Here is a 12,396-nt window from a genome sequence, read left to right on the forward strand (position 1 = left end):
TCCATTTTTTATCACTGGTGACAATTTTGTCCAAAAATGGTTCATGCAGATTATGTGCCAGAAGAGACGAAGCGACATTCACACGTTGAAAACAATGATCATTGGAGAGTTCGTGAGGCACCCAAACACCTTCTTTGTGGAGTTGTTACCATATTCCTTAGATGTTTATGTGTTGTTACATGAGAGACATGCAATTTGAGGGCCATTTCACGAGTGTGTTGCCATGGGTTAGACTCAACAAGCATTTTCAGAGCATCAATGTGAATTCCAACATATCGACCCCTGCCATCACAATTTTTAAGGCTAAAGTCACCTGAATTAAATTTTCTGAACCATCGTTGACACTTACGAACGTTCAAAACATTTTTATAAACTTCTTTGATATTATTTGTGGCTATAGAGGCGTTGTTTCCCTTCTTGTACTTAAACAGCATTACTTGTCGAATGTGTGTCTCGTCGTGTGCCATCACTATAAGGGATTAGAGTATACTAAACTTTACACCTTATATAGGCTACACTAACGTGACGTTTAGGCGGTTCGTTTAACTATTATACATGATGTACGTCTTTTGGAAGTGTTTTTTTATTTAATTTATTCACTAAGCAAGATTTCTATTTCAATTCCCATGCATATGGATTATCATTTTTTAGGGTAGACGCTTGTGAGTCGACTGTGGAGATTGTCACCCCTTATTGGGCGTCAAACAGCGCTGGAAAGATTCGAGCAATTATTAATACCAAACACCTGCAACAGGCTATTCAGCAGGAAGTCTGTCAGTAAGTAGCATCAAATATATGGTAAAAAAATCAATAAGTAATCTGAATTTCTGATTTCCAGAATAGAAAATAATGCTAAATCATTGCTAGAATTTGTTTTCATCAAACGCTTTTTGAATTACAAAACATTCAATTGGTTACTTATGAACACAACACCAAAAGAAACAGTTGTATTAAATAAAGGATTCCCAACAGAGCTTATTGTGGTTCTTTAGCGAAAAACGTTGCAAATTAGTGATTCATATGTAATAGTCCTCTTAATAGAAAAAAAACACACTGACAAAATATTTTAACGTAACTCTTGGGCGTTTTTGACTAATTATTCATTATACCCTAGATCCTTGGATCCACAGCTCGACACACTACTCACTAGGTCAAGCACGGTCGATTTAAAAATTATTGATCTTTAAACATATTTGTTATAGTCTCGATAAATTGGGCTTCATTATATTAGAAGTTGAGTCAGTTTTTTTAGATACATGCCCCCAAGTGGCACAGCGGTATGTCTGTGGACTTACAACCCTAGAAACCGGGTTTCGATATCCGTAGTGGGCAAAGCACAGATAGCCTTTGTGTAGCTTTGTGCATAATTAAAAACAAACAAAACAAACTTTTAGATACGAAGCAACAAATTCAGTTATTACCAATAAATAATTCATTTCTAATGATTATCTTAACTGTATAATATAAATGTGACTATTTATTATGATTAAAGGTTAATTGGTTTAAGAACAGTTTAAATAATAAACTCAAGTACCTATGAAGCAACTAATCCTACTGAGTCATTAAAACTTTTATTTTGTGTCAATCGAAATGTTGATTTTTTTTTTCAAAACCTTTGCTGTGAGAGGACGTGAACGATGAGTCCTCGGATTCACTGTCCGGGTGCGTGCTACCTACTAGTCACGGAAGTGTTTGGCAGTTATCAAGTTGCAAAATCCTATAAAGCTTATTTGCTGCTAAAAACTGAATTATCTAAAAAGTTCAGATATTTTTGTTGTTTTTTCGCCGAAAAGTAACACAATGAGCTATCTGGAATCTTTCCACTATGGGTAATCGAACCCCAGATTTAAGCATTGTAAGCACGGGAACACCCATAACCCAGGGGACTGCATAACTTTAAAGCCACTAGAACAATGATATATAGTTAATAGTAGCAAATTGTAACTTTTTATTTAAATTGCAATTTCAAACAAGACATGTGACTTTTAAAAATTGCTATAAGTAAAACCGAAATTGAAAAATATAAGAATATACGTACAAAATCTAACGACCTGAATTATGTGTTAAGATGTCTAACCTTGAATTAGTTTAAATTAATTTGTGAGGATATTTATTTAAAAGTCAGTAGGAAATTAAGTTTTGATTACGTTTTAAAAATTTATTATTATAAGAACAGACAAATCTTGTATTATCAGATAAAGCGACTAAATGAACATATCGTTAATGTATTTGGTAGTGATATTGTTTCTTTCCAAAAATGACTTAAGTTTTATGTAGACTAACACATCTGTTGTCTTCATTCTACCGAGTGGCTTGGTATATAATAGGAATAAAGATGATGTCACGCACATAATAGGGTATTCCCCTGTTTGTCAGCAACAGAAACAGATTAATGATCCACCCTCTCTTAATAGTGAACTGATTTTTTTTTACTCTTGTATACACCATGTTATTCTTGTTGATTTCTCGAATCCTGATCAGATAGCAGTGGTGTCCTCCCACGCGTTTGCCTTACCCACTGTTATATGTGAAATCGATGTCCCGATAAAAATCAATAGTGGAACAGTGTACATGGAGAGGATAACCATCAAAGTGACCAACGAGCTGCGAGGCATGTCAGTTTCATGCCTCTAGATTCTAGAAAACAAAGCCCATAAGGAAAACACATAGTTAAGGGCGGTCTCAAGAGGCTGTAAACATCGTGGGAACACGAAGGCGAGATTATGATTACTGAGAGAAGGAAAATTAGTGGGAACACTTATGGTAGTAAATTATTACACACCGGGCAAGAAACAAAATTTGTAGTTATATAGGAGACCCCGAACAAAAAGCTGCTTAGAAAAATAAAAAATAACTTGTTTCTTTCCAAATATGTCTTGGGGAAACGCAAATAAAACACCTTTTGAATATTGTACAAAAAAGATTCACAAAATTCAAAGAAAAATATTAATCACTGTGAAAGTTTTCGGGTGGCTATTGGAGATAAGAATGTGTTGGCCTGTTTTTGGATATTTGTTCAAAGCTACTTAAAGAGAACCTGCGCTAGTAGTAATTATGAGTTAATAGACAAGATGGAAGTCAACTAGTAGATATCACCCACCGCTAACTCTTAAGCTACTCTTATCTGACCAAACAATGGAATTTGATTGTCATACCTATAAGGTACCCATGGCTGCAAAGTGCAAAGTATAGTTTTTTTCATGGAAGGGGAACAAACAAAGACCCAGATCCATAGTTCGGCACGGTGAGCACTGCGCAACCCTGAGCCCCAGATACAATAAAACATGGCATGTAAATTAAAGGCTTAATTGTCTCTTGAAGTATTTGTGTAATACACACCATATATATAAAGATAATCAAATCATTAAGCAGCACACTATGTGCCAGTTTACAACTTGGGATAGACTTTGATATGTTAAATTAAGATCATTAGGTTCACACCTCCCTCAAAACTTTTAGCTTATAAAATACAGTTTCGTACATGAAACTTTATAAAAAATAAATTACAAATTTGTTTTTCAATGTTCTATTACTTGCATTTCAAAGTACTCATCTAAATGACGTCAACTTATAAGAGTTTTAGCAGACTATTTATACTTCTTTCACAGGTGTCACTTTACCAATAACAAATGGTATATTATAGGTTCTGTTACAGCTTATGCTGAGAAATTTCGAAGATGAAAAACACGTGCATATTTGAGTATAATGCATAATTAATGTAGTCGATTATCATTTAGCATCTGCAGCCACATATGACGTTTTATACAGAAAATATATACTTATTCTGATGGAAGTATTTTGTTAAGTTTCCAATATACTGTTGAAAAATAAGAGTGCTCATAGCATTTGTAAATATGAAACAACACCGTTTCAATTACAGATAAAAAGTGTTGTATATTATGTATGTCTCCTTGAACGCAATTTTAAGCAAGTTATTATTTTTTCCTTGTGTATTTTAAACATGAAGTACGACAGGCTTCATAACGACTTGATAAACTTTTAACAATAAAAATACCTATAATAAATGATGAACTGTAGGGCCATTTATAAAACTGGGTTTCTGTGATCTTCTAGGACGCAGCAGACAAAGAGGTGTAATGGAGACTGCTCCTGTGAGCAGAAATACAAGTGGCATCGGCTCCTGGCTTATGACCCCGATGATGACTGTCGAGGAATCTTCATGGATTGGTTTCTTTTCCCTTCTTGTTGCGTATGCAGATGCACAATTCTGGTCAACAAGTGACCATTTTGCACATTGGTGTCTATAGTTCAAGAAATAATATAAAGCCATTAAGTACGGAATTTGGCTAATATAGTTTGAATTACACAATAAAAATGAACAATTTTTAGGATTGCACGTTGTAATATACTTAGCGTGAAAAGAACTTTATTCTTAGACGGAGATGAAGAAAATGACGTGATCGTGTGCGACTGGCAATTACAGCAGGACTCTTTTGTATTGACTACAGATCTTGTTAGAGTCGTCATTTATTCGAAACAAAAGTTCCAGTTTTGGTTCTTTTACCGGTGTTTTACTGCATGTTATACTGTACATTTTATAAAGGTGTATATCAAGATTGACACCTGGTGCTTGTTCATGATCTGAATATTCAGTATTTTAATTAAGCTTCCTATGGTCATAATTAGTGAAATATACAAAATGAAACTTCATTATATCACTTGCTATTTATAAAGTTTCTAGGAAACGAGAAACTACGATATTTAAAAATGCAAGTTCCGTCAAGTGAAATACAGTGCATCTATTCTTAATGAAGAAAGATCCCCTTTCTGAAAGTATTCGGATTATCGTTTTCCTAATTAGGGTTTAAAGTGCTTTTGCAGATTCTCTGTGCTTTCCAAGTACCACGAGGTTTTGGAATTTTCTTGAATGACGTGGTGTATTTTTTCTAATATACTGGTTCAGGTTTCTTTTTATACAAGTTTAAGATTTTTTGGATTTTAATAAAAATGAGTTACAGTTGCAAAAAAATTGCATAGTTTATCTTACTACAGAGTTTTGTTTAGAAATAAAAAACTATTGTGTTTCATTTAATTTAAAACTTAAAATAAAATGTGGTGCTAAATAAACCTCTTTTCTTGTAAAGGAATGGTGATAGTGTGATTAAAACAGCATTCTGAATTCATATATCTTTTACTCATTCATACCGCCATAGGGTCTGCAATTTTGATTATCCTTAGAGCCATAGACAATAAAATAAAATAATATAAAACTGTTTATTTAATTAGAAAAACACAAACCAATTCTATTTAACAAGCATTGAAAACATAATTATAAAAGCTAAATACATATGTTCAAAACACTTTACTCTTAGCGTTAGATATACAGTTCTAACAAGATATACAAAATAAGATACATACAATTCTAAACGAAACAACTTAAACTGAAAACTTTTAAACCATAGCTAAGCGAATAGGTTAAAACGTAATACTATGTGCATTTTCAATTTAATCTAAAATAGGTCCTATATACATTGCTGCAAATGGAGTTAGGTATTATAGTTAATAAAAAAAAGCTCAATGAATATTATAGTCTACAATTTGGAATGGAATAAAAAAACATCTTTTTTACAAAGGTCCTTAAAATCATATGTATTTTCTTGAGATTCTTCCGAAAAATTTGTGCAAGTGAAAAACAACTTTCTTATCAGTTTTTAATGCGTAACCTTTTCTTTCTCCACCAGTTTCCTAGAATTTAAAAAAAAAGCAAAGTAAATTGGAAAAGAGAAAATCTTCGTGAAGTCGAACGGTTTATTAGACTTTGTTGCTTATTAGGCGCAAGTCGCTATCTACGTATATAACTAAGATAGAACATAGGTCTGCAGTTTGTAGTATGTTGAGCCAGGTACAAAATATATTTCGATTAAAGAATATGTCTCTTTAGGTAATTTTAAACAGATGCTTCTATAAGGATCGTATGTGGTACTATATATATATATATACATGATTATGCACAGGTTAGCTTGAGCTTCTCTGGTGCCGGACTTGAAAAGTAATACTATAAATTGGATCGTGGGCCGTTCATCTGATGCAAAGGCACCCGTGTTACGCCCAGCATTTAACATCACCTTCATTTGTCGTTGATTTCACGTGTTTTGCTACCGACCTCCTAGCTTAGTTGAACCCTGATTTGTGGCATTAAGGCGGTAAAACTGAAATAGCTGCTACACCCGAGCCGTTCGTCCGATAGAAGAGGTCAAGGCTGAATCTGACCCTTCCTGGTCCAAAACATGGACCGAATATCGATGAAGAGGATGAGAATTCGTCCGATTCCTAATCACTTTCAACAAGACAACTCTGCTTTACATATACAAATGTGATGTATATGTATCAGTACGAATACTTAATTCAAGATTAAAATGATATTAAACATGTATAAACTGGAAACTAGAATTTGATCAACACTTTGTTACGTTGTTGAATGCCTCTCAGGAAATACTCAATGAAGTATGGTTTGAGTGCATATGTAGATTTTAGCATGCACCCCCAGTGGTACAGCGGTAAGCTTTGAGGCTTATAACGATATAAATCAGGATTCTATCCCCGTAATTGTTAATAGAAAATGGAGTTAATATCTGGTTGAAGTATTTCTTTTTTGTTAAACCTTTACAAAAAGTATTTGTTTTTGTTAATTATACAGAATCAGGCTACGTAATCATACCATGAAAGCAACCAGTATTCTTTCATCTATGTTATATAAATAGCTGAATTTTATTCATGTAATATCAATAAATATTTAAAACGTACACAATTAGTTCCAATTTCTAAGCTTTACAGCTGTTTCGTGAAGTAAGTAAGATTATAAAGAATGCTATTTACTAGCTAAATCAAGTAAATAACATTATTGAAGAAATAGCAAAGATACTTGGCAATACCAGGCTTAACTTAAAATGATGCTATACATGTTGACGTGGGCCGCCTCCTTCTACTATTTTGAACAAATATGCTTCGATGCAAAGGTGCCAATGTTAGGTGCGGAAATAAATGTCAGTTTCGTTTGGCGTCGGTTCTACTAATTTTGCTACTGACTTCCTCGCTCAGTAGAGCCCTCATTCGTGGCATTAAGGCGATAATATTGAAATAGCTATCAAGCTCGAACTGATCATCCTAGTGTTTGTCTTTTAAATTCGATCTATAGCGGGTTCACCTGAGTTCCTTTCCAAATATTACCAGACACACAGGTAGAATGGAGGAACAAATTATGGAAATGGTATTATAGCCTTTTAATTGTCTCATAATAAAATATAACTTCAAATTCTAAGCATAGAAATAGTAATAGATTTGTTTACGTTTTGAGTACGAGCACTTTTATTATTGTAAGGTGAAAACAACTATTTATAATTGCACAATAAAGTTTTTATACCTTGGAAACTTTATTGTGCAATTATAACAGTTGCTTTCTTCTTACAATATTAAGTGTACGATGTGCTTCCCCTACGCAAACAAGTGCACTTCTTCAAGTTTCGGAACAAAGCTACAGAGTTTCTAAGAAAAAAGGGTCGCATAATATAAAACACGTTCTGTTCGTGTAATTATAGAAACAGATTTATTCATTATAATTTTAGCACTGGGGAAATATCTGCATAAAAGCTTTTAAAATTAGTATTTATCAAACGTAAATAGTGTGGACTGATAAATAATAAAAGGTAAAACATTTGGAGTTTGCTGATCATGGTAATTATATATAAGTCCCCCGGTGAGACAGCGGTTTGTCTTCGGATTTACAATGCTAGAATCAGGGGTTCGATTCTCCTCGGTGTACACAGCAGATACGTACAATTATATTTATAAAATAAACAAAAATGTGGATAAAAGTTCTTTAATATTGCGAATAACACTTGAAGGGAATATTATTTTTACTAAATCGGGTAAACTGAAAAAAAAATTATAATGTATCAATGATGACTAGAAATTAAATACAAGAATACGTCACAGAAACAGGTCACATGAATCTCAAGTTGTTCAACAATAGAAATACGTTTAAAGCATATTTTATATGACTTGTAGATTCTTGCTGACATTGCATAACCAATTATCATCTAGAACTTATGGAAACCATCGCTCTGAATTAGGAAATTAGGAAATTACGTCATATACATATCCTCGAAAGTTACAGATATTTCACAAGATTTACTGAATGTAAAATTATGTTTAATCTCTACAAATATTGCATTATTAAAATTACTTTATGTCAGTAGACAACTAAAATTTGGTGATACAACTAATATTATATCAGAAACAAAGAATAGATATTTCGAATATTTATGATATTCTTGCGCTAATATATATGGATAAGTTGATATATATATATATGTGTGCTTTGTTCTTTCTTTGTGGTTTGAATACTGATTTATTATTTGAGATTTACGTTTTTTAGTCATATTTTAGGCTATAGTGTTTACATTTTACAACATTGCTGAAACAGGTTTATGTTTTCAACAACGAATTTGAGATTTTACTAGCCCTAATCAGAGTTTCACCTAGAGTTTAAATGACTTGAAGGAGGTTATCCGTAACTACCTATAGTCGTTATCCTTCATTAGAGATTTGGTTGATGGTTCACTTCGCCTTAGCTACGTGTTATCTTGCATTAACTGTCAGATTTCTCTGACTGAATTATTGTAGGCTGTCAATCACCTCCTGCAATGTCAGTTTGTAACATTACAGAATAGAATCTAGGTATCTAGTGGTCTTGAATAGCCATTCATTTCATTAATAAGCCCTTTAGAATAGAAATAGGCAAAGCAAATAATGTGGTAGATGAGATTTTGATGAGGTCAGGGCCACTGTTGTGTAGTAACGTCGATATTAGTAGCAACGTTACGTTTTTAGTAACGTCCAAGGTAACGACACTACTTTTCAAATTTAGTAACATTTTCAGATAGACCGTTAAATTTTTAGTGAAAACAGTGCGTTATTATTTACACGTTACTTTTAAGTTTAGTAATAGTATAGCCTACTAACATACTTACAAATATAAAATAACTAATAACAATTAGTAGTTAAAACTATCTGGTTAAAACAACAACAATAATTAATAAACTAATAAAAGTAACCATGAATATAATAATTAATATACTTTTTTAATTGCAGTAATATCTGAATAACAGCAGAGGAATAAAGAATTGCATGTGTATTCCTGCTGAAACATGTTTTAGTTGAGTTGTGAACTTATAGACTTGTAGTAAGGACCGTCACACTAATCAAGGTCATCTTTAGTGTGTATTATCTGTCAGTTGTCTGTGAGCTATCAGAGTAGGATGTTATGTGCTGTACTATGTCATACAAAAGTGGCAGCAAATCTAGCAAAACTCCATGTAATCCGTGGCCATATTTCGACAAATACTTTAAGTTTACTGGAAGAAGTGGTGGTGGCAATTTATCATAGAAATGCTTGCTTTGCTTGTCTTTAAAAAAAAATGTACAATGCAAACAAGAAATCAACTTAAAAAACATATGTGAAACAGGGTGCTGCACGAAACAAATGAACAGTGAAAATAATGACAGCACGCCTAAAAAGCTTGCAGTTGATTATCAAGAGAAAAAAAAATAATAGCTTCTAATGTTTGGGCAAAGCTCACGATTGTCTCAACAAAAGTTGAATGGGCTAATGTTAGACTTCGTGGTTTCAGAGTTTTTGACATTTAGAGCTGTCGAGTCCACATCCTTTAGAACTTTAATCACATCACTAGAGCCAACAAGAGCAGTTATTTCTCAAATAACATTAACGAGACAAATGAGCGATGCTTATGAGGAAACATAAGTCCCAACTAGAGATAGTCAAGGCTGCTGATACGACTGCTGGCTGTCTGAGTTGCAGAAACACGTAATTAAATAATAAATAATCTCTATTTTTTTAGTTTCTCACATTTTTTAAATTGTTGAAGGTTTATTTTACGCACCTGCCTTAGGAACATTCATATTTTATTAGATTGTTATCATATTTACTATAGTTAATTTTTAAACTGTTTTGTTATTAAAAGTACATTTGGAAACTGTCAGACTATTATTTTATTTTAGAGCCTACTTAGGAGTCACTGTGTATTGGATAAACAAGGATATGCTGGAACGTTATCGCCTGCCGTCGTATATAAGGACGTCATACCTACGATCTCATTGGAAAGACACTAGAAGCTGTATATGTTGACTACTGGATCCATAACAAAATTTTCAAGACTACAACAGACAACGGCGGCAACTTCGTCAAGACTTCGTGAATTTGCCTATATGTTTAAATTACCGCATACGCACAATTCCAAGCAATGGCCCTTAGTCGGGTGACCCGACTGCGTTTTCCACGGCCGGCCCACTTCCCCCTACCCGGCATTACTCCCGTTTGTGACGTCACGCATACGTTGGTCAATTAGAGAGAAGCTTTAAAATAATATGATAAAAATATATAATTAGAGAGAGAGAGAGAGAACAATTTATATTATAAAACTTGGGTGTGGGAATGAATTAATAAATGAAGGGAGGAGAGAAGATACATATTACCTATATAACAGATATAAATTACAGCCCATATTTATATAATTAGCCCTTTCATCCCTAGGAGTTTTCCCTTAATCTTAATAAAATTGTCTGGTGTTAGCCAGAATGAAACATTAAACGGACCATTTGTCGTCGTAGAAATGTTAATTACGTATATACAACATCCAATATATATATATATATACAACAAATGCATCCAACTAGGAGTAATATTATATTACTCTTAGTTGGATGAGTTTGTTGGTTGATTGTTCTAGTTCACTTGTTTGGACATCAGATCGTAACATTATCATTCAGGGTTGGATTATCGGCCATGTTATTGAATGTTAAGATTTTTGTTTTTTGCACTTATGTTGTAAGTTTAAATAATAGAGTGATAACCTTTTTTACAGACTGTTCTCCAGCGATGCGTCCACCATCTCTCCTGACAAGTTGCTGGTAGTGGTGATGATGCATTCATAGATGAAGATGATAACCCAGACGAAGATGCTGTAGAAATTCATTCTATAGCTGTTGATGATCAGGTATCGACTCGTTCATGTATATTCATTTTGCCAGACCATCAAAGGTGTGCTTCTCATACATTGAATCTTCTTGTTACTACTGATGTAGATAAAGTTTTAAATAATGCTAGTATAAAAAACGTGTCTCGATCAGCAACAGCAAAAGCTCAAACCCTATAGAATAAATAGACAGAAGCACTGTAGCTTTCAACACAACTAGAAAGAAATAGGGAATGCTTGGTTGTTTCCTGTCAAACTCATTGTAATTCAATGTTTGATGCCCTGAGTCGCAAAGACAAGTTAATATCTGTGAGTCAAGTAATCAAGTGCTAAACCGGGTTTTTGATCAACTGGGCACTGTGCGTCTGAATCCAGCTCAGAAACTTTTTATTTCGGAATACGTTCGAGTCATGAGACCTATTTCTGTAGCACTTGACATCTTGCAGTGTGAGAGCAAAGTACTTATGGGACTAGTTATTCCTACCTTGTGTGTTTGTGTAGCCCAATCGAGCGATTTGAACTATAAACGGTTGCAGATTTGTAAACCCCTATTTGAAGTGTTAATTCAAAGCATAGTTTGCAGTCGTCTAAAATAATCGTCTTCATTAAACGATTAAACGTCTTGATTAAACGATTTTGTACCGTATTATGCTGTGGGTGTTCTTCTATCTTTTCTCGAACTTGTTTCTTCGATTTTTTGGAAGCCAAGAGAGCTTGAAACTAAAATTAAAACACGCCGAGAGAATTGAATCCTCATAGTTGAAGACGTTTCAAAGGGGACAAAAAGTACTGGAGACAAAAGTGCTCAAGTAGTTGGTGCTTTCCGAGATAAAAATCTTGTAAATGCTGTTTACAAAGATGCTGTCTTAAATTCAGTTTTAATTTCGTTAAATACAGCTATTCTGTCAAGTTCCGCAGTTGAAGGCGAAAAGAGAAGGAATGTCTGATGCAAGCTTCGAAAGAGCTGTTTTCTTAAAATGTAATAGTGATATTGGCCTCCCAAAATAATTATTTCAACACTGCAGTTATTACATGAAGTTGGCTCTGTAAGATTATTTAACACTGATTGATAGGCTACTTATTAGTTGTTTTAGTCACTTCCATTTCTCTTTCTAGGACTTTTTGACGAAATTTGTGGTCACGATGCCAGGAAGGATTTTCATCAAATGCAAAAATGTTGTGGTGACAATTTAACTGCTCTTGACAAAATATGACAGAATAGAAGACATATTAGCATTTTTCGAGTTTTTGCAAAATTTCATGGTCTGAAATTAGATCTTCAGAAGTGCTCAGCATTTGTTTGTTTGTTGGTGATGGAAGAAAAGAGTCTTGGACCTCAATGAATTTAACTGAATTGTCTGTGGGTTTCTCAGCAGCAAGAATG

The 12,396-nt window shown here is 33.6% G+C and overlaps 1 protein-coding gene across 1 annotated transcript in view; it reads left to right on the top strand.

The window, feature by feature from the left end:
* LOC106458525 (protein spaetzle 3-like) overlaps window positions 1-4,243 on the top strand; it is a 23,666-nt gene extending 19,423 nt beyond the window's left edge. The window contains exons 5-6 of the mRNA XM_022384765.1: window positions 652-777; window positions 4,075-4,243. Coding sequence (XP_022240473.1) covers window positions 652-777; window positions 4,075-4,243 — 295 coding nt within the window. The remainder of the gene's footprint in view (window positions 1-651; window positions 778-4,074) is intronic.
* Window positions 4,244-12,396: the final 8,153 nt, after the last annotated feature.

Source organism: Limulus polyphemus, unplaced genomic scaffold (assembly GCF_000517525.1).
Source record: "Limulus polyphemus unplaced genomic scaffold, Limulus_polyphemus-2.1.2 Scaffold480, whole genome shotgun sequence".
NCBI lineage: Eukaryota > Metazoa > Arthropoda > Merostomata > Xiphosura > Limulidae > Limulus > Limulus polyphemus.